The sequence below is a fragment of the Tinamus guttatus genome, unplaced genomic scaffold, assembly GCF_059628265.1.
Source record: "Tinamus guttatus ecotype Peru unplaced genomic scaffold, ASM5962826v1 Tinamus_guttatus_pri_ptg000601l, whole genome shotgun sequence".
Lineage (NCBI taxonomy): Eukaryota > Metazoa > Chordata > Aves > Tinamiformes > Tinamidae > Tinamus > Tinamus guttatus.
This window is the reverse complement of record NW_028289135.1, coordinates 2,405,343-2,428,711: the sequence shown is the minus strand read 5'-3', so window position 1 is coordinate 2,428,711 and position 23,369 is coordinate 2,405,343. Positions and strand designations below refer to the sequence as shown.

The 23,369-nt window shown below is 48.0% G+C and overlaps 1 protein-coding gene across 1 annotated transcript; it reads right to left on the bottom strand.

Annotated features, from left to right (window-relative positions):
- Positions 1 to 1,256: 1,256 nt before the first annotated feature.
- On the bottom strand, positions 1,257 to 22,777 carry TAF5L (TATA-box binding protein associated factor 5 like). The gene is made up of 5 exons (XM_088534883.1): positions 22,758 to 22,777; positions 17,210 to 17,354; positions 12,105 to 12,209; positions 9,244 to 9,968; positions 1,257 to 3,203 (listed from the first exon to the last, which is right to left on the bottom strand). Exons 2-5 carry the CDS (start codon positions 17,349 to 17,351, stop codon positions 2,406 to 2,408), a joined length of 1,770 nt encoding a protein of 589 aa, XP_088391009.1. The 5' UTR covers positions 17,352 to 17,354; positions 22,758 to 22,777; the 3' UTR covers positions 1,257 to 2,405.
- Positions 22,778 to 23,369: the final 592 nt, after the last annotated feature.

The window sequence follows — 23,369 nt, the reverse complement described above, 5'->3', positions numbered from 1 at the left end:
TGGAATACACCAAATTAATAAAAACAAACAAACTGCATTGTAAAAGTGAGGATGTTAAAGGAAGCTTTGTTAGCTTCCCATCCCACCTGCTTTGTGTTTGCTTGCTTGCTTGCTTCTGTTTTTTGTTTTTAAATTTATTTTGGGACCAAAAATCCAACTACTCCAAAAGTAGGCCCTGTTCTGTCTGTAAGGCAACAAACAGCAAATGAGCTCCAGGGAGCCGACTCCTTCATAGGCATCGGCAGAGGCGCAGAGCAGAGCTCTTCGGCACCTTGTTAAGGTGCAAGAGCACTCTTCTCAGCACGAAATGTTGGACTCGATCTCCAGAATCTGGCAAAAACACTCCAAATACAACCTCAAAGCTCACTGTGGGGCCGAAGTTACAGCGCTGTGAGTGCGGCGAGCAGTGTCAGCTCGTTAGAGCTGAAGGAGCAAAGCTCCCCGGGGAGGTTTTCTAGCGTGCGCAGCACGGACCATCAGCAGTGCAACCGCCTCCATTCTGTTCTCTCAACATGTCCGATCCTGGGCTGGCATTGCAGAGCTACCTCCCATTTCCATATCCAGCTGCCAGAAGATGGGAAGTGCCAGGCAGCTCCGATGTGCACAGGGATTGCTGATACTCCTAGGTGGTTACTCCTCTCAGAAAGGTCAAACACCTTTCTGAGAAAACATTCTGGCAAATTACCAAGCTTAGTGGGCAAAAAAGAGAGGCACTTGGGAGCTGTCCTCTAAACTCTTGGGTTACGTGGATGTTCTCAAGGGGATTCTCTTGGGGAAGTCCGGAAAGCTTGAGAGAAGCTGAAAGGGAAACAAAAAACACAAGGATTGTGTCTTTGCTCAAAGGAGGAGTTTTAAAACCACATTTTTTTTTTTTAAATAAGCTGTAGAGCTTAGCCACAAACTAAAAGTAATACAGCTCTGCAGAGCAAGATCTTCTGGCATGCAGGGCCAACCCTGAGCGCACCTGCTTCTTCGCTTCCATTTCAGCTGATCCACAAAGTTGTATCAATACCTGGCTCCATGACCGGCCATGTCAGTTGGGAAGTGAGCGGCAGGGGACAGGAGAACAGCATGCGCCAAGGGAGCAGGACCACCCCAGTCACCTCCTCAGCTTCGAGCAGCATAGCAGAAACATGATCCTGCTCCTGCAAGTCACAGCAAGTTTCCCAGAAAGGGACCAAACCACTTTTTTTTTTTTTCCTTCTTTTCTTTTTTAAACTAAATGCTTTAATAGAAAATAAAATACAAAATAACTCTTTCCAGAAAGCAGAAATATTTAATCTCTCCAAGTGACAAATCAGAACGTGCTTTCTACTCTGATCCAGGTTTTATATGCTGATGATTTATTTCACAAAGTGTCCATGAAACTCATATTGCAACATTCTGAGAAAAAAAAATCCAACACTGGCAAAGCTGCCTCTGTGCTCTGTGTACGCACAATAATTTAGTAATACTACTTTTTCCCATGTCACTTCGTGCCTCTCGCTCCCTGTCTCCCTCCCCAGCTGCCAATTCCCATTTATGGAAATATCCCTGCGATGCACCGTGGTGGACCGGCATGCCCTGTTCCCACTAGGAGTCCGCATGTAGCCTGTTCACTTCCACCAGGTCTTCCTTTGGCCAAGGCAAGTTGATGATTGGCCTTTAAGCTACCATTCCACCTCCTACTCAAGACATCCTCTCCTCTGCAAAACACAGTGCAAACAGATTGAGAGAGTTCCCTAATTTCTGGACCATAAATACAAGTATCACAGCTAGTACCAAAAACTGAACCAAAGCAGAGATGAGTCCCAAGTGAGGTCGGATTCCCATTTTCCTTACTAAAAAGAAAGACTGTATTTTTTTTATTTAAGTAGTCCAAAACATTGCAGAAGTGCTATAGGGAGCTGTAATTCTTCGGATCACTATTCGCTGTAGAAAATACATAATTTTCTCTTAATATAAGGGTCTTAAAACACTGGTCCTCTGTAATACCAAGAAAAACAGAAGAAAACAAACATTGGGCCAGTAGTTGTACACACGCTCAAGCCTCAGTTAGCAGTAGGCAGGATGCGCCCATCAATCAATGCAGGATATTTAAGTGCAGGTCATCAACTTATCTCAATGGCAGTTTCACTTGTCTGGACCAGACTTTTGGTTTTCCCAAACTACTGGTCAGCAGAATTTCCTCTCCTTTTCTCCATCCCTACCAGTACAAGGTTAGAACATATATATGTATTTTTCTCACTCCATTCCACAGCATGGGCCATTTTGTGGGCAAGACATTTTAAAGCATTTATGTTACTCTGAACGTGTCTTTCACTGGGACAGAGGAAGAAGAGTGTTTCACAGTCAGTAATTTAATTTCAGCTTGTAATGGACTCTGGCATTCAATACACCCACCCACATCCCAAAGGAAAAAAAAATTAATGTTCCTGATTTTCTTGTGCAATTCCAGTCACTAGAAGAAGATTACAGGCCATAAATTGTACGCTCAGTACATTATTCATCTGCCCGGTGTACACACCGACCAGCTCACTGGAAGACCCATCTGCAGGGGCGTTGCAGTAACTGTTCCGAATGTCCCAGACCCGGACAGAATTATCCATAGAGGCTGAAGCAATCAAACTACTGTCGGGGCTAAAAGTAAGGCTGGTTATGTTGTCCGTGTGCCCCCTCAGTTCCTTGTAGAGGGTTCCCGAAGCCAAGTCCCACAGCTTCAGCCGCTGGTCTTCCCCCGCCGACGCCAGGTACTTCCCGTTGGGGGAGAAGGCGAGTGCGAGCACGGGCCCGCGGTGACCCGTGAAGAGACGCACCGAGTGGCCCTGCTGGGTGCTCCACAGGCGCACGGTTTTGTCCGTGGAGCCCGTCGCCAAGTAGTTGGAGTTGGGGTGGAACTTGACGCAGTCCACGTCCGCCAAGTGGCCCGCGTATATGCGCAGCGGGTACGTCCGATCGAACGACCAGAGCCTCGCGGTGCGGTCATGGGAGCCGCTGGCAAAGTACAGGCTGCACGGACTGATGTCCAGGTCCCAGACGGGGTAGGCATGGCCTTGGTACAACACAGTGTTTGTAAAACTTCCGAGGTCCCAGTACCTGATGGACATGTCCTCCGAGCAGGATAAGAGCCCTGAGCTGTCTGAAAGGAACCTGGTGCTGTACACAGGTCCACAGTGGCCTCTCAGGATCTTCATTTCGGTGCCTACGCTGTCATCCTCTTCCTCCTGGCCGGGGTGGGTGGGGAGAGCAAAGGGAGAAAAAAAAGAGATGAGAAAAGCGCGTTTAATCTCTCATTTACCTCTTCAGCAAATACAGGGAACGCCACGAGGAGAACGGACAGGGCATTAGCACAGAAGGAATTATTCTAGAGATGGCACATTCGGTGCAACACGGGCACAGAGATTTGTTAGTGCATTTGTACATCTGGGACGATGCTGAAAGAGACATGGGGACAAGACCTTTACAAAGGCTTGATCTTTGTTTTGTGTAGCCTTGTGCCTGCTCCAGGATACACCTCGATCAGATACTCCATGCAAATATGAAGAAAGGAATATTTTATGATATTTTTCCAAATATCTTTTGCTTCAAAACACTTGCTAAATACATCTGCTTATTCCCAGTCCACTCTCTACTATGCTTTTGGCAGAGATGTTGAGAGTGATTTTGGCATCTGCTCTTTTGGTGTGATCGTTATTGGAAATGAATCTCACAGCAGAGAAAAGGCAGCCCAGATGTCTTTAAGCAAAAGGCAGGAGGTGCGGAGCTGTTTGCTGGACATTCTTAGTCCCACACGTGCAAAGAGACTTAGTGAGGCTGCAATATCTTTCTCTCCATACAAACTCCACCAGGAGTTTTAAGAGCTTTTTCACATCTCCACCCTTCAGAAGAACTTATGAAGCTTATTTAGGTCAAACGATCTATTTTGAGGAAGGAGAAGATGAATAATCACAAAAAAGGATGGCATTGGAAACCTTATTTTTTTCCCTGTAATTCTCCAATTCAAACAACAGAACACACAAACATGAAAGCCTTAAAACATTGGTTACGGCAGCGAGCTGTGCCAAAGGGATTTGGGAGCTTTACCCCCTTTCTCAGGGGACAGATCTGCAGCAGGTCTCAGCCCCAAGGAGCGTCCTTGCCCGGCAGGCCGAGGCCTCACGGCGGGAGCACGCGAGGCCTGGGCAGCGTCCGCACGGTGGCTGGAGGCGACCAGGGCTCCAGGGCTGCCCTGCAGACACTTCCAGCAGCATCGAGCCGCTAACGTCCACCCGAGGACACAGCCAGCTCAGCACAGGGCCCCTCCGTGCGGGAGCAGCCCCGTGAGCTCTCGCCAGCGCAGCCCGTCCCGCTTCCCGCAGAGCGGCCACGGCCGCGCCGCAGCCACCGCCTCCCCGCAGCCACCGCCTCGGCTTCCTGCCGCCGCGGGGCTCTCCAACCTCCCTCCGAGGGGGCCACCGAGGAGTTTGCGGTTGCCCTCCTCCATGCCAGCTGCCTCCACAGGGACGAGCCGCGCGCAGCAGCGCTGCTTCCCTCCAGAGCAGCCAGCGCCCGTGGGATTTACGGAGCGGCTCGGAGCCAGCGCCGGCTCCAGCGCGGAGGGGAGGCACAGGAAGCAGCAGGCTCCAGCTTGCAAAGCCCATTCTCATTCTAATGCCCTTCTCTGCCTCGGAGAGAGCCCTGCCTGCTGCAGCCCGCGGCGTCTCTAGCCTCTGCCGCCACATCAAAGCAGAGCGGCCGATACCTGCAGCACTTCACACTGCCTAGTTACAACCACAACTCCTGACCAGTCATCAGCGGAAGCCCACTCAAGAGCTCTATGTTTTACCATAATTTTAGTGAATTCTGCAAGTCCAGGTAATTGGTGTCGCACCTTCGAACCCACGCAGGACTCCCTGGGTGGTCTGCAAGCAGCTCTTCCGTCTCCTTTACAGCTTATTTCAAAAAGCCAGGGGAAGCAGTAAACCCACACTCCTGCAGGGTTCACGGGTAGCAATCTTACCGCTGACTTCTGCCTGACACCCGTTTAGCGTTCACAGCTGCCATGGGGGCTCACTGAAAACAGTGTAGCTATAACGCTTCGCAGTCACTAAGTTTTTCCATCTCCTTCCTACCCAGGTCAGTCTGCTGACCAGCTTAACAAGGCAGCTGGAAACACAGCCACTAAATCACTGCCTCGCGGAATCAAGCTCCATTTCTTTGGCAGATCAAGCACAACTTTCCCTGTATCCCTCAGCTACTACATAGTAGGTGAGCAGCTACAGAAAGTCTGCAGCTACAAAAAGTTTGCAACCTGTGCTATAAATCAGCAAGGAAGAACACTCTTCATAGTATTTTTTTTTCCAACGTACCTATTCCAGACACTGAACACATTTCTTGGATGTAATATCCCACCAAGGGCTGCCAAGATATCCACCAACCGCTTCTGAAGTGGCTGCTACTCCACGTTAGCAAGAACAGTTCACAGATGCTTGGAACGTACCAGAAATCAAATTATGCAATCCTATTTTAATCAAAACCGACACATACTCATCGCTGCCCTTCATTATTCGCACTACCCATTTTGAAAAGCAGCAGCATGAGAACAGATATTAAGGAACGGTAGATAACTGGAAAAATGACCAACGCTACTGAAATGGGCTAAAAAGCTAAAAAAAAAAAAAAAAAAGAAAAAGAGGAAATTCTTCCTGAGCAACAGCAAGACTCCAAAAGAGCATATTACTAAGAAGCCCAAAGGAAAATGAAATTATTTCAGCTTTTTTGTTACAAAGGACACCTTCCAATTGTGATACCAGTGGGCAGAATGTTCAACTTCCCAGCTTTAAATAACTTTAGTTAAATTAGTGGGTTCTGCAGGACAGTCACCTGGATCTAAGGAACTGTACTGCTGATGTGTTTAACCTTCTGGGCAGCAAACACTTAATTGCCAAAAAAGATATATATATAAATATATAATATAAATATGTATATATTATATATATCTTGATGTCTCCTGTACTGTATATTACTTATGAAAACCAGGAAACCATGTAGGTGTTTGAGCTTCTAATGGAAGAGATGTCAAAGGAATGAAGTGCTAATGGCTTGTTATGGGGATGCTTTCCAGTGCAAGAGCAAGCACACCTGACAGCAACAAAAGAAGCAATATTAATTCCAGGAGGAACTCTTCTCCCACGAAGCAGTAATTTTCACTTTTATGCTCCCCTGAACCAGCTTGTTTTAGTAGTGTGGGAATGCTGTCACAGAAATGTCTTTTTTTTTTAAATGATAGAAGTTCTTCACTCATCTTTTTCCCAGCCCAGAACAGAAAGATGGTCCAAAATTGATGTCTCCCTACACCTGTCCACCAAGCATCAGCCTTACAAGGATAAGCGAGCCTCAAAAAACCACCCCCACACCAGGAAGGTGAAGAAAGGTTTCTTTCTCCACTAGCAGAAGTTCCCCTGAGCGCCTGTAGTGCTATTAAGATGTCAGAAGAGCCATGCCCACACCTTCTAGCAGATAAAGACGTGCGGGGGTGGATGCCAGGGCTCTTTTTGGCAGGACATTTCTTACTGCCTCTTCCAGAATTCCCCTCCCAGCTGCCACCCCCAGCATCGCCCTTGCTGGCCACCACAGGCAGTGTTTTAAAAGCAGAGCTGAACGGGGCCACATCTGAGTCTCTGCGCAACTTAAAGGCTGCCCCTCTAACGAGCTCAAGGCCACCACTTTCTGCTGTTGGTTTATGCAGTACCAGCGACGTGCGCAGCAGCGTTGCAGAGACAAACATTAAGGCCATCCACACAGCTGCAAAGCTGCATTTTACACTAGGCCTTAAGTAAGGGAGACTCTAAAGCTTCTGTGAGCTGCAGCTGCAGAAGAAACGGAGCGACCTGACCCCAGCATGGTGGGGCTGTCCTGTCTCCACGGAGGGAGACACTCAAGTGCACTGGGGCAGCACACTGAACAACACTCACCAAAACCACCAGCAGCGGCAGAGCTCGACCTTGCTGAGCTCTGGGTCCTCCGTAGCATGCTTGCCCAGTCTCAGCCTCCTTTATGTGCAGGCGTGTGCACGCTCACACGCGTCGGAAAAGTTAATAAACCTAAGAGCACAATCTTGGTGCCTCCTCTGAAAGAAAAGCTCTGAAACTACCACTCTTAGGCTTTTATAAGTTTATAAACTGAATGAGCTATTTGCTCTCAGTGAATCAGAAACCCAGCCAAAGACTAATTATGCAAGGCATTATTTAAATATAGTACTGCACCAAAACCAATTACGCAATACTGAAATCAAACAAAATAAACCCTAAAAATGGAGAAACGCTACAGAAACCGCTGAGTTATTTCACAGACCATGCTGAAGTAATGCCCAAGCACATAAGAATTTTTGTTCTTTGTCAAAGTTCCCATTAAGTTTATTTCTGTTGATAGCTGCTAACCGTATTCCAGTGACTCCTGGAAACACAGCTCCTGTTTGCATTGACCTGTGTCACTGACAGCTGCAGCCCAGCCAGGGCGCTCGCTTGGTGTCTCTGTGCATTTGTGGCTTTCATCCCAGCGCCTCCCAAGCACTTACTGCTCTGCTTCTAGCTGGGACCTCTTGGGTGCCTGTGTATTTTCACCAAAGGGCCCCCAAATTCTTGAATTTACTTCCTTTTTAGTCCATAGTCTTTCATTTGCATTCAGGACATGTAACCAACACTGTCTTCATGCTCGTATAGCCCCCAACTCAACCTTGAACTCTTTATCAGATCATGATTTGTTTTATTAGTAGTAAAGTTGTTCAGAGCAACAATGATTTTCATCTGTGGGGTCTTCTAACAGTTTTTATTTTTAGATCTGCACATAAATACTGCAGGATTCACAAAATACTAAATAATCAACAAGTATGCAAGCTTCCGTGACTGTTTCATAACACACGTAAGATAAACAAACACAGGCCAAAAAACGAACACACACTGCTGATAACCTGGCAAGTTTTTACTCCTCTATAGTGAGGCCAGGAGAGGTGACCTACGGATTTTCCAGACCATGGAAATTCTCCTCTGTTCAAGGTTATTCACATTTGATTTCCATGGCAGACAATCCATAGGCACATATCCTACGGACTCCTGCAACTTGTAACGAAAACTGCCGATGGCTCCATCCTGGGCCAGCGCGAGCCGCTTTGCTGTTCGCTGTCCAGCTGAGCCAAGCCAGGACGCAGCGAGCACGCAGCCGTGCTGCTCTGCCTGCACACGCTGCCTCTGCCTCCCAAACCAGCACCGCAGCGCCTGGCCCCAGGTCAGCGCATGCAGCCACCGCTCCGCACGCCCCCGCAACACGCAGAACCCGGCTACAAGATCTTCCTTACGACAAGGAAACAAAACGGTGGAAAAGGGGATGTTTCTCCCGCAAACTTCTTACCACAAGAACAAAAGAGGCCGTTTTCCAGCGAGCAGCAATTAAACAAAGCCAGAGTCACAGCTGCTGATCTCTGAGCAGATAGAGGAGGCTACGTGGGCAGCTGTGGTGAGAGGGCAGGAAGGGCGGGCGAGGAGATGCTCTCCAGCCCCAAGGAGATGCTCTCGGCCCCGTGTGAACGCGCACACATCTTCGCCTCCCTCCATTCCACCAGAGCGGGAAGCCTCTGAGGTTTCTGCAGTGCAGATTCCTTAACAGTTTCACGTATTTTTTCCATACTAAAGCCCTCACCTCTGGTTAGGGTGACTCCTTAAATACAGGCTTGCACTTAGGCAACCCTTCTTCTTCCTGAGACCTCACACCCACCTCCTTTGGCTCTCTTTCCTTACTCTGTCCTTATTCTTCTTCCTGCTTTGGCCTCCTCCTCTTCCATCTCTGACAGACGGCTCTGAGCCAATTGCCTTCTAGTTTTTGTTCACCATAGTGTGTTTTTATCACCCAGGTCCTCGTTTCCTCCCTCCTTCTCCTGAAGGCTTCATGCTCTTTCTAGGAGGGAGCTGCCTCTCCAGCGAACCGCTGCATATCCGCCTGTGCGCTAGGATCTGCTCCAAGAACAGCTAGAGAAAGGTGAAAAGCGGCTAGGACTAGCGAACTCTTGCCTGATCTCAAGGTCACTGGACCTCAGTGCAGCATTTACAACCACTGCTAGAGAAAACAAGGATGAGAACAGGCTATAAAATTTGTGCCAAGGTGGACAGGTTGGGAGCAGCCTCGTGAACCCCCACGACACTAACAGACATTGGACAATGCCAAAATACCTCAAGGTTTCTCCTTGAGGGAGAAGGGGGAAGGAGGTGAGGGGGAAAGAGAGGATATCCAGACCTCGTCATCCAGGATGTCGCAAGCCAGGCGGATGCGGGACACGTCAACAAGATGGGGCTCGGCTTTCAGCTTGCTGGAACGGAGGCTCCACAGCTTCACGCAGGAGTTGTCAAAGCCGGCAGCAAGCAGCTTGCTGTTGGGCGAGATCTCCGCCGTGTTCAGCAGCTGCTCGGTGTTGTAGAAGGCATAGAAACAGATGGTGGTGAGGGAAGGGGGCCCGTCCTTGACGCGCTTGATGCTGTCCTGCAGCAGCTCGAGGGCCGCCTCGTTCTGCAGGATGGCGGCCGGCACGTCGCCGGGCTCCAGGCCGTTGCTGTCGCCGCGCGAGGAGCTCCCGCCGGCGTAGAGCTGGTAGTCGGTCCTCTTGGCGGGCTGCACGTCCAGGTGGATGTGCAGGGTCAGCACTTTGCACAGCGCGTTGTTGTTGTCACTTTGGAGGTAGCGAAGAAGGTAGTTGTAGCTGTCCTCTTGAAGGCGGATGACGTACTTGTTGTCCAGAAAAGCTCGGAGCTTCAGGTTGGACAGGATATCTTGGATCGTCATGGTGGTCTGCAGCTGCTCGATGATATCCTTCTGGCTGGCGTTCTGCAGGAACATGCCATGGAAGCGGCTGTAAAAACTGTCCACTGTGCTTTTTAGGCCATTCTGGACCATGTTCAGATGGAGGTAGACAAAGAGGGGATACAGAAGAGGCATCACTTCATGGCTGTGCTGAGAATCTGAATCTACATTTAAAAAAAGAAAAAAAAAACAACGGCAATGAATATTAGATGATTTCTCAATCCACTTTCTACTTGGAATAAAACAGAGCAAGGACAATTACTGTGAAAAACACTCGACAGCAGCACAGGAGGGCAAGTCCCTGGGGACTTTTGCTGGTGCATATAAATGAATCCTCGTTGCCACATAAAGGGGACACGCAGTATCTATTACAGATTTGAACTGAGATTTTCCAAGGCAGTAAGGCATACTGCCAGAATAAAAAGGGACAGATTTCAAAAATCTTTTCAGGTGCATTCAGGTATTAAAATACTACCACAAACACTAGATGAGACAGACATCTTTCTCTTAAATATTTAGGATGATTAAAAAAAACCCCTCAGCACTCATTTTATTGCAATAAATGGTCTCTAAAATTTATTACATTAAAAACTGTATTTAAGAATCACTTATAAGCCAAAATTATTTACAGAGGTTATTTGGGCCTTAACTTTGGTGGCTTTTTCTCAGCTTCAATAAAATTTGTATTCAGTGCCTTTATATGCATGGAATTGACTACTCCCTGGAGGAAAGGAAGCTACAAACAGTCCTGAAATCGCGCTGTGATCTGCTGTGCTCCTGTTTTATTTCTGTGCCGGTGCTCTCGCCCTCTCTCCCCGTGTCAAGGCAAATCCCAGCAGCAATTCCGAGCACACGGCATAAGGGGCTCCCGCCTGGGCTCTGCTGGGACTGATCCGTGCAAGCCAGGCAGCTTCCTGGGGCTGCTTCCCTCTGGCGCTCTTTTCCCTGTTATGTTGGTGTGTGCACCAGGAACGATGTCCCTCCAGAAATGCAACGAGGGAGAGGGCCTCACCTTGCAGAGCGAGGAGAGGGAAGGGATGGCAGAGATGGGAATGGAAAAAGGGGTTCCCAAGAATATATGGGAAGTAGGTAATGGATTGGAGCTGGGTTTGTTAAACCTGAAGACAACCAAAGCGGGCGGGAGGTTAAACTACATAATGGGATGTTATAGAAGAAACAGATCCCGTCTCTTCTGGGGGATGCACAGGGAAAGGACTAAAGGCAAGCTGCAGCTAGGGAAATGCTCCCCACTTGTTCATCCCTGCTGAAACCCAGAGCTACAGGAGAATCTCCATGATTTTTAATTTTCAAAACCTGGCCCTGAGCAACCTGATCCAACTTTGAAGTTGGCCTTGCTTTGAGCAGGAGACTGAACTAGAGACTTCTAGAAAAATCCTAAATTATTCAATGAGTTTAGCCCATTGCCCATTCTTCAGTGCTCCCATAGGCTGACATCATAAAAAGTGTCTCCTGGCTGGCTAGGAAGTTACATACATGAACTGCTTGTGTTTCTGCAACAGAATAGGAAATCAACACTGAACACAAGTGGCAAAGAAATTAAAACGGTTTACATTAATGCTTCAAAAGATTGCTAGCATGACACCTACAGGTCTGGAGCAGTGGAATGCTAATAAACCTTATGCAGCACTTTCCATATTGGTATTCAAGCCACTGAAGAGGATAGTTCTGTTTCTCAAAACACTACTAAGCCATAAACACTACTAAACTCACCTTCCAACTCTGCAATGCAGTAGTATTAAACTGCTCTAGATGGCAAGGCTAAGACTTAACTATTTTCTCCCTCCCTCTCCTTTCTAACACTGTCAAGAATATTAGTGTTAGGATTATACACACCAGGAACAAATTCCTACACTGGACAAACACAGACATGCCCAAAGGTGGAAAGAAGGTACTGCCATTTCCTGTGCTGTTACCCTCTAAGTGTGATCTGCTTTCTCTTCCTCACCTTTGGGACTAGTAGTAAATATAAGGCCACTTACAACTGGGCAATTCTTTTAAGCTAGTAGAGATAAACCTATGGGAAACAAATTCTTCTGTAAAAAGGCTTGACCATCAGAAAAATAAGGCAGTTAACATAATTCACAAACCTAAACTGAAAGACAGCAGGGAACTACACTGATTCCCAAGTTAACTGCTGTATCAGAAAAAGATAAATAATTCTTTCTAACTGAAGTAAATGAAACTTCATAGCTAGAAATCAAAAGATTCAGTTGAAAAAGTTTTATTATAGAATCCTTATTCTTTGTTCAGCTACTTCCCTCTGTCTTTCTGCTACTTACCTGTGAGAAAATTGCGTAATCGCCCAAATTGTACTTCATATTGCTGAGGCTCTGCCAGGCAGGGGGCTGCAGACACAACGTTGGCACAACCAGATTCAGATTGGACTGTGGAGAGAGGAAAAAAATATTAAGGCGTTCTTGCATGCATGTCTGCAAACACCAGATTCTCATAAAATCCAGAGCAATGCAGCTACCAAGACGACATTTAATCTTCCTATTTGTCTGGAAAGGACACCGTCTGAAGCATCTAAGTAGGGCATTCCTTAAATCCAAAATGTCACACCACGGATCATGAACCAAGAACTATATTGGAAGATTTTTTAAAAAGTTCAGGAACTCACCAGCTCACCCCAGAACACACCACGAGGCTTTCAGAGAGGGCTGTGCGTGCCCCAGAAACACCGGGGGCAACACTGCGACAAGCCCCTTCAGTGCGTTAAAAGGCAATTGACAGTTTTACAACGTGGCACTGGGGAAGATGAGCTGCAGCTCTCCTCAAACAACGTTTCCCTTCAGCTGGAGCCAGCACAGACCATAGTGCACTCACAGGCAACAGCAGGTCTGCAGGGACCCCACCACACAGCCCCGATCCCCCGTGCCCAGCGATGGATATCGATCATCGCCGACTCCCTTTACGATTGCGGTGGAAAAACAAAACAAAACACTATAGCAAATACTTGCTGTTTTTTAATCAAAATGTGCCCTGCTGCGGGGAATTTTTAGGTTGAAGAACAGCTGGTCCATACACTGGCATTACCTTTTTATGGCCTAAACGATGCAAAAAAGAGAGTATCTTGCAGTTGGGGGTTAAAGATCCTCTAACGGTTACCAGAGACAGTATCAAAAGGATTTTCAAACAGTGAGTGTTATCTCGGCAAAGGCAGTTCTGAAACACTCGAGAAGGGAATGAGCTCTTCTTCCTGGAGCCAAACCTGGGCTCTTGCACCAGCCCCTCGGATCCCAACGAGGGCTGAGAGCTGATTTACAGGCAGCCACCGATGCCTCGGAGCATGTGGAAATGCTGGTGATTAAGACCATAAGGAACAAAACCCACACTTCTAAATTCTGACTCGTGTGTTAAATAAACCTTGTGCTCCTCTGAGAAGAGCAGGACAAGGCAAGCAGTTTCGCTCGTCTTCCTTTTACTTCTTTGTCTGCACTTCATAGCTATTCTACAAAAAGTACTTTCAATATTCCTGCTTTCCGCTCCCACAACTTCTCTCCCCATCCTCCTCGCCCTTAACCACGCTCTCCTTTTCTTTCCAGCCCCGACCGCTCGCCTTTCGCTCCCGCGCACGGCTCGCACAGGGAGGCAGAGCTCCGGCAGCCCTGCGAGTCCCGCGCCACAGCCCCGCGCCAGAGCCCCGCGCCAGAGCCCCCGCGCCAGCATCGCATTTTCACACGCCCCAGGGGGACGGGGCAGCCTCCTCCCGCCCACCTCCGTGCTCCGGATTCGGGAGCGCAGAGCCCAGGGCACACGCGCAGCCTCGCACGGCGCAGGGCCATCCCGCTGGAGCGGCCGGGACAGTCGCTCTCCAAGGAGAGCCGAGTCCAGCTGCAGAACCAGGGCTGGGCTGCTCTGTTCCCCTGGGGACACCCACGCAGACCCCGGCGCCCGGCCCCGGCTGCTTGGAAACAAACACACACAACCTGCTGGAAGGTGCAGACAGGCTGCGCTTGCTGCAGCCTGCCTCAAAGCCGGGGGCGACTGCCGGCTCGAGGTTTTCACTAAGGCTCAGGGCATTTTTTAATATTTCTCTGAAGCAATCTACTGGTATTACCCAACGCCTATAAATTCAAGCATCTGTGCTACTATTTGGGCTTAGAATTTAACAGAGTCAAGGCTCAGTATCAAAAAGCAAACTTGGCACGCACACAAAGCAGTTCGAAAGCAGCCAGCAGTGGTTTTCGGCACCATCCACACTGCTCGTCCACCCAGCAGAGGCCACCAGAAAATGCCAGCGCCAAGGCCGCCCCTTACGCTGCACACCAGGTTTACACCCAGGGGCAGCTCTACACAGACTTCTGGTAGCTCCACCTCAGCAGCAACGGGAGCAATTTGCCATCTTGGTCATGTCACAGAAGCGTAACCTACTGGCCATAACTCTATCCAGTGTGCCCTTGCACACCACCTACGTGTTTTTATCCACAAGTAACTTAATTCCAAAATTAAAAGGTATCTCACACCTTTGACTACTAATCCTGCAGCAGTCTGCTTACAAGTCATCATGTCCTGCTTTTAGTAATGGTGCCAGAGCAAAAACAATACCTATACACCAGTAAGTTACAACAAGTTCAAACTCTATTTTTTCTCTTCCCTAAAATTACGCAACAACCAAAACTGGTAAATGAATCAGGAGCTTACGTGATCCCAAAACAAGGCAAGTTTTCAGGAATATTTCTGTCCTGTTTGAAATATATTAAAAATAAATAAATAAAATCTACTACAAACAGTTACTTTCCCCCTCTCCCCAGTGCTCACAAGAACCTTTACTGGAAACATCTGTTGCTTGACTTCACTTCCTGCAGTCGCAGCTGCTTTTGTGTCCTGACAGCAAATGGAAAGGAAGCGGCTCGGGGATGTGGACAGGACCCCTTTGGTGTCCTGCCCTGGCCAGCAGCAGCCTCACTTCCAGCTACAACACGGGGCTGCTCTTTCACAGCACCCAATTCCTCCTGTCTGTGGGTTTGGTGATGCGCGAGTCTACACTGTTTCAGCTAGTGGGATCCGTTAATAGGAAGCTACAGACAGCAGCATTACTGGAGTAATAACGGTAATGGGAAAAGCCCGTCCTCTAGTCACTTATTGTGTCCTAAAACACTCTTTTAACTCTTTAGAGAAATACAGAGCCATCAAGAGGAAGCTCTGCGCTTTATTTCAGTAACAGATACTGCAGAAAGCAGAGCTGTGCAAACACACAGCAAGTACACGAAGCAATCATAGAATCACAGAATGCTCAAGGTTGGAAGGGACCTCTACAGATCATCTAGTCCAAACCCCCTGCATACGCAGGGACACCTAGAGCACGTGGCACAGGGTGGCATCCAAGCGGGTTTGGAAGATCTCCAGAGAAGGAGACTCCACAACCTCTTCGGGCAGCCTGTTCCAGTGCTCTGTCACCCTCACTGTTAAGAAATGGAGTGGAGAGTCTCTGAAAGAAGACATCAGAAACACCAATGCGGGACCAAGGACTAGAACAATTTAAAAAGCAAAAACAGAGGACACTTTTCACTTTGAAAGAAGCAAACACAGAACGGGAGAAAGAGTAAGTGATCCTCTCATTTAGAATTTAGACCAACATAGAACATTACAAACAAGAGAAAAATAGCTTAACTGAAAAAGCAAGGTGAGTTTTGTGAAGAAACAAGCAAAAGCATCTTTAGAAAAATATATTTTATCGCTTTACCTGAAAAAAAAAAGAAATGTAAACTTTCAAATCTGGTCAGTTCTTATTCAAGACCAGGATGAACATAGCAGAACTTTCAAACTCTGCTGTCGGGATAAGTCCAAGTCGGGTTTTTCTCAGGTGAACAGTCCCTCAGGGAACTGCAGTGGACTCACTGACAGCTTACTACAAGTATGTTTGAAATGAAGTAGTAGTATCCAGTTGAACACAAGACACCCAACTATGCTCAGTTCTAATGAGAACTGATGACTAAGTTCTGAATCACCAGCCACAAAACTCTTGCACTGGCAAGAGGACACGAACTCATGGCAAGAAATCTGGTAATAACATCTGGCAGAGGATGAGTAAAAATACAAAAACCCAAACACACATGCATTCACACTCTTCACTGAAATAAAGTTTTCTGTATGACGCCACATGCAAATGCAACGGCTCACAACCCAGTTCAACTTAGATACCCTGAAAAGCTCCCGATACCGACTGCTCCCTACTCCTGCTCTCACCACAGCACTGACCTTTCCACCCACCACTCCCCTTGAGCCTCCCATCAAAAGCAATTCACCGTTTTACTTCAGTTTCATTCCCCTCGCCCCCAACTGCAGTATTTCTTCAGAGTCCAATAGTTACTCTGAAAACAAGGAAATGAAAAGTAAAAACAAGGTGCGAGTATACTCTCAATAATCGCCTCTAATAAATATTTAACCCAACTTTTCAGAACTAAAAGAAACTAAACTAAAATAACCAATCTAGACATTTATCCAGAAATCATTTATCATTTGAGGGTAAAAAAGGCCAAAACTACTCTAGAAAGACCCATTTCACCAGCCAGTCTTACTTAGCTACAAGCATGGAGCACTCAACAGCTAACGTCAAATCAAACTGTAGCACAAGTAAACAAGGTCTCTGACACTCTTAGCCTGAGATGCCATCACAATCCAAATGCTTCCATAAACAGAAAATACTTCTTTCTCCTGTTTTCACCCAAAGCTCAGACTAGTATTTTCTGTTAGTTTTAAAAGCTACAACATCTGCATCACTTGTATCCACTCAACACTGTTCAATATTGCTCTGGTACTGCTATAGTACTTCTCATATATTAATATAGCTTGTTATAACAAAGATAATGACAAATAAAATTGTCACAGGCATAACTTGAAAAAGCAGGCAGCATAACAGCATCTGGAAGCCTTTGAGAAAGAATAAAAGGGCACACAGGGAAACAAACTGTCTCATCCATTGAAGAGTATTTTCAAGTGATATGGAGCTTTCCAAGCTGGGAAATTTATTAGGTCAGGGAAGGAAACGGCCTCTGTTACTTTTGTTTCACATGACAGTCCTCCCAAAGTAGGAATGTACACTGGATTATCCTCCTTCTACCTAACTTCTACCTAGTTTTTTTCTCGTCTCCCTCCCAGCACCACTATTAGACTTTATGTTCTTGAGGATACAGCACGTGCATTTTTAACTATCTGATCTGACTTTTCAGCCTGCTTTTATAATGACCATGCATCTTATTTTGCTATATTTCATCCATATTTTCATTCTCTGAAAGCTCATAATTCACAACAACTTAACACTGCAAAAATTCTCCATTTCAGAAGGAAAGAAACTGATACATAGAGATACACTCAATTAGTATAGATACTTACACCCACCTTGTTGCTGTCAAGAAGAGTGCAAGGAAAATATTAGGATTACCTGTGAGGTTAGCTGCCATCTCTTCAGCAGTCTGACACAGCCTCAGCCCTTGTTTTAAGGGACCTTCTGAGTCCACATACTGACGGCGTTTGAGGTAGCAGGACACTGCCATCTGAATCTGTTCTGTGCGTACGCGTTTCATGACCTTAAAGGAAAAGGAAAAGATGATGGGGCATGTGTAGGTATACCCTAAAACAAATATAAGAGCGTAGCTGTATTAACACCGATAGAAAACAAATGGCTCAGCATTTCCGTTGCTGAAGTTCAACAGTGACAAGTTACTTCATTACTGAAGTATGAACTGAGGCCATTAAGCATTTGCCTTTAAGTTCTCCAGCCTAACTTGGCCCTTTGAATTGGATCCTTGCAGGTATTTTACTGTCCAATTCCATTAATTTCACTGAAAAATCAAACACACTTTTGAAGATTCTGAACTAAGAGCGTAAGAGAAAACCACAGCTGGAAACTGACATGTTTGTTTCTGATAAAAACAACCCATAAAAAGATGGTACTTTTCCTGCTTTTTTACTTTAGCAGTTTAGGTTTTTCTTCAGCCACTTTTTGGTTCTTCTCCTTGGACAACCAAGAAAATGATACCATAAGAGTGCAGCTTACTTTCAGCCTCAGGCTTGTAACGAAAAAACATCAGTAAGATGAGTGCAAAGCTCCCTTGCTATTCCAATAGTCCCAAGCTGCCACCAATCCTTGGGCAATAGCCATTGATACTAGACAGAAACTCAGATAACCCAAAAGGTTTTATTTAAAATAGGGCTAAACATCATTTTCATACTGCTGGAAGAATAACACAAAAAGCACAGGGTGCCTCAAGACAGTTCTGCACCTCACAGACCCACTGTCAGAGACCTCTGAATATTTACAAGTGCACACTGCTCTGTGGGTGAGGGGCCACATCCAACGAAGCACAACTGTTTCACAGAGACAGATAAGGATGCCCTTTTACCCTCTATTTTAAGAATCTCACTTTAGCAAAATGACAACTTCGAAAATATGACCACAATTGAGCTTTTCCCAATGCCCATTTTGCTGCTTGTACGGATGCTTGGAACAATAAGCTCTCTGTGAGGTTGCAAGCAGATGGGGATGCAAAGTTTTAGCAAAAGTTGCTTTGAAAGAAAATATGCGGAGCTGGAAACCCACATGCGCTCTGGGGAAAACCTTGAAAAGGTTTCCATTTGTTCTCACAGGCAAAATAATTGCTGAGGGTGGGGAAGGGGGATCAACAGGTATGGGGTTTTCAAAGCTTTTCCAGATAGACATGTTAAAATCATGAGCTTCAACCACAACTTTTTCTACTCCAAAAGCAAACTTCCTTTTAATCTTCCTGGCAATTAGAGAAATTATGTTAACTTACTCTGTCTCAAATGTAACACTTTTTATGTTGCACAGGACTGCAGGAAAGCCAGAACTCATGAAGTCCACAAAAAGGAGTGAGTGGTCATAGGGAATTCCAGCATCTTAACACCCTCATGAGAATAAATAAATGTGATAATAAAAGACATCTTAGTTAAGCTTCACAACATACTATGCTGCCTTTCTGCAATTTAGATAGCGGTACGCACTACATGTCCTTGCTCAGGTCCACACTAGCATCTTTGTAAGCAGCTTGTCGTACAAGCTGAGGTTAGCAACTTAAGTGTGATGCTTTCACAGATTTCAGGGCGAGAAACTGATTTTGAGAGTTTGCAATTAGATCATTACATGCGACTTGCAATCCAAAAGAAACTCACTCCCAAAACGGCACTGAACAGACCCAGCGGGATGTTCCTGAAGTGGCCTAGCCAGCCAAAACCGCGTGCGAATCAGCGTCAGGTCTGTGGCTCACAAAGTGAGTCTAGAAACACTCTCACCTGTACCTCTTGCTGCAGTTACAGCACCAAGCGGTGCTAGGTTAGATTCAGCGAGCAAACCCTTCTTTGTTGGGGCACAGCAATGCACACACAGATAATTCCTCATAAACCTATAACAGATCAAAGACATTGAACAACTGACGTAGGAAAGATGCAGGACTCCGGGGGAGACTTTGAAACAACAGTGACAAAAAACAAGGAGCCCAACCAGATCTCTCCTGATACTGCTAAATGAAGGTGGATGAGCAACACAGCAAGCGCTGAATTGGCAATGAGAGGCAAAAAGGTAGTAGATAATAGAGCAAGCTCAAATCCTAGCATCAGGATTAGATATTTTAGCAGCAGGAAAGAATGGCCAGGGAGTCACTGGTAGCTAATTCGAGTCCAAGCTTTTTCAGAGAGAGAAAATGAGAGAAGTCCCAGCTTCTTCAGCCAAGAATAGCAAGGCAGTATTTGCAGCTGCTTTGTGCAATCTGTACATTTTCTTGCTCTGTTCACATACTTTATACATTGCTCTCACCAGTAACAACACCAAGTTTTATGAGCAGTATCTCGAGGAAATCATTTTTTCCCTCCCCTCCCAACTGCTGGCAGGTGACAGCAAAAACTACCTCACCAAAAATATTATCTGCTAAGAAACTGTTGGGGACATCAGACACACACTATTGCTGCCACTGTCACCTTTACTTTTGATTCAGATTTCTGTACAACTTTGCCCATACACTTGAGCCTCAGTATTAAAAGGACAATGTCACAGGAGCAGGGGAAAAAGTACTCATGGGGAATGACATGGAGAAGGACAGAGAAAAGCTCCACAGCAGCAAACACAAAATTCCTCCAAGTACGCTTTATCAAGCCCTCAAGATTACAGTATATCATAAAATAAACTAAGGCCTGAAAAAATGCCTTAACTGGGCTGGAACTAAGTCAGTTCACAACAGGTCAATGATGTTGAGCCTAAAGGCAAAGAGGGACAAGTCTCATTTTAATCTCCGAATCGATTTGAAGTCTCTAGCTCTTGCAAGCGAACATAAGCTCCAAAATGCAAAACAAACCGAACGCACATAGCAGCTGCTGCCCAAGCCTGCACAAAGTCTGAAACAGCTCTTGAGTCCGAGCAGCCTCGTCATTCTCAGACATCCAGAGAGGACAATAAGCATTAGCACCGTTAGCTATTTCTGCTGAGAAGCAAAGCACATAAAGAAGAAAGATCATGGCAGGGAATTCTCACAGCTACAATGCAGCATCTTCTGCAGTGCCAAATACCAGAGTATGTAAAGACAGTATATTACGCTACTTCTCTTAGAGGAACTAAAGCATGCTAAAAGCGCAGAGGACAGGCTCATCATACAGAACACAGCACTAGTTCCTCCTCCCTAGAAAAGTTGGAAATTAGTTGGATACTAAGCATACAGCGAGGGAAATTCTTCTCCTGACTATTCTTCCTCACAACTACATGTTTTGAGGCAAACTAGCCTCAAAATATTCCCAGTATAGACATTAAAAAAGCAAAAAAAAAAAAAAAACCCAAAAAGCAGCAAACATAAAAGCAAACATGAAAGTCCATTTGGATACCAAACTGGGAGGAGTGGCTGACACTCCACAGGGCTGTGCTACCATTCAAAAGGACCTAGACAGGTTGGACAATTGGGCTGAGAGGAACCTCATTAGATTCAAAAAAGTGCAGGGTCCTGTACCTGGGGAGGAATAATCCCAGGCACCAGTAGAGATTAGGGTTGACCTGCTGGAAAGCAGGTCCTCAGAGAGGGATTTGGGAGTCCTGGTTGACAACAGGTTAACCATGAGTCAGCAATGTGCCCTCGTGGCCAAGAAGGCCAATGGGATCCTGGCCTGCATCAGGAGGAGCATTGCCAGCAGGTTGAGGGAGGGGATCCTGCCCCTCTGCTCAGCTCTGGTGAGTATTGGGTGCAGTTCTGGGCTCCCCAGTACAAGAGGGACATGGAGCTTCTAGAGACGGTCCAGTGTAGAGCCACGAAGATGGTTAAGGGACTGGAGCATCTATCACATGAGGAAAGACTAAGCAAGCCGGGCTTGTTTAGCCTGGAGAAGAGGGGATTGAGAGGGGATCTGATCAATATGTATAAGTACCTGAGTGGTGAATGTAGGGAGGATGGGGCCAAATTCTTCTCAGTGGTGGCCAGTGACAGGACAAGGGGTAATGAGTACAAGTTGAAACACAGGAAATTCCGTCTCCATATAAGGAAGAACTTCTTTCCTGTGAGGGTGACAGAGCCCTGGAACAGGCTGCCCAGAGAGGTTGCGGCGTCTCCTTCTCTGGAGATCTTCCAAACCTGCCTGGTTGCCACCCTGTGCCACGTGCTCCAGGTGTCCCTGGTGGAGCAGGGGGGTTCGGACTAGATGATCTCTAGAGGTCCCTCCAACCTCAACCATTCTGTGACTCTGTGAAAGCTGGTGTTGGAAATGCTGCTTTTAGAGATGCTGCATCCCCGTCCTGGCTCTGGGACAGCAGGTCCTTCCAGGAGGCTGAGGAAGGGCATCAAAGAGCCACCAAGAATGACCAATCTTAAGAAAAGCCCACATTTCAAGCATATTTCAAATGCTCTCTTCCAAGAACACTATTCCTGGCCTATGGGGCAGAGAAGTACCCCCTTTTAGACCTATATGCAAAAGCATGCTTGCGATCTTCTGTCCTACAGACCTGGAGTGTGATGACACTAAATCCTTTGGCTTTGAATTTCATGGCATTAAAGATAATAAAAGATAGTAGAATCATAATGGTTGGAAAAGACCTTCAAGACCATTGAGCCCAATCGTGAGCGACTCAACACCCAAACTGCTAAACCATGTCCCTAAGCGCCTCATCTGCACGGTTCCTGAACGCTGCCAGGGATGGTGACTCCACCACTTCCCTGGGCAGCCTGTTCCAAAGCTTCACCACTCGTTCCGTATAGAAATTCTTCCTAATGTCCAAACTGCACCTGCCAGTTCAGCTTGAACCTGGTTCAGCTAACTTGTTTCAACTTGAGGCCATTTCCTCCTGTTCTATCTGTGGTTATTTTGGGGGAGAGATTGACCCCCGCCTCACTACAGCCTCCTTTCAGGTAGTTGTAGAGAGCACTGAGGTCTCCCCAGAGCCTCCTGTTCTCCAGACTGAACAACCCCAGCTCCCTCAGCTGCTCCTCACGAGGTCTGTGCTCAGCCCTTCACCAGCTTCGTTGCCCTTCTTTGGACACGCTCCAGCACCTCCAGGTCTGTCTTGTAGTGAGGGACCCAAACCTGAACACAGTATTTCGAGGTGCAGCCTCACCAGTGGTGGGTACAGGGGGACGGTCACTTCCCTGCTCCTGCTGGCTACACTGACACAAGCCGGGAGGCCCTTGGCCTTCTTGGCCCCCCTGGGCACGCTGCTGGCTCAGGTTCAGCCGACCAGCACCCCCAGATCCTACCCTGCCGCGCAGCTCTCTGGATCTGCAAAGCCGCGGAATAAACGGCATAGGGACAATAAAAACTAAAGCAAGGGGTGAGCAACCAGGCAGGCGGCCGCGAAGCGCCGCGGGAGCGGGGGAAGGCACCAGCGCCGCCGTGCCCCGGACCTGCCCGGCGGCCACGCGGGGCGGCCGGGCCCGCGGGCCCCGAACCCGCGCCGGCCGCGTCCCGCCCGTCCCGTCCCGTCCCGTCCCGTTCCGTGGGGCACTCACTGAGCATCGCAGGCGGCGGCGCGGGGCGGCGCGGGGCGGCGGGCGCTGTCAGCGGGCGGCGCTGCCGCCGCCGCTGCCGCCTGCCCGTGCGGCGGCTGCCGGTGCCGGTGCCGGGGGCGGCGCGGCGGCCGCGGGGGGGGCGGCGGGCGGCGGCCGCTCCATGGCTGACACACACCGCGCGCGGGGGGAGGGGAGCGGGGCGCCGCCGCGCACGCGCCCTGCGGCCGCCAATGGGCGCGCGCGCCCCGCCCGCCGCGGCCGGCGCTCGGCTGGTGCTGCCTGGCGCGGGGCGGGGCTGCGCGCGCGCCGCGAGGGAGCCGCGAGGGACGGGGGTGGCGGCGCCGGTACCGCGGGGAAGGCCCGGGGAGAGCGGCGCGGGGAAGGTGTCCGGTGGTGTCGGCTTGCGGCGCGGAGGGGTAGCGGTTGGGAAGGGGGTGAGAGCCGGTGGGAGAGGGGCTAGCGGTTGGGGAGGGGGCGAGAGCCGTTGGGAGAGGGGGTGACGGTTGGGGAGGGAGTTAGAGCCCGTTGGGTGGGCTGTAAGGGCCGGGGACGGGGTGAGAGCCCGTTGGGTGGGAAGCAGAGTGTTTGAGGGAGTCAGGGCCCGTTGGGAGA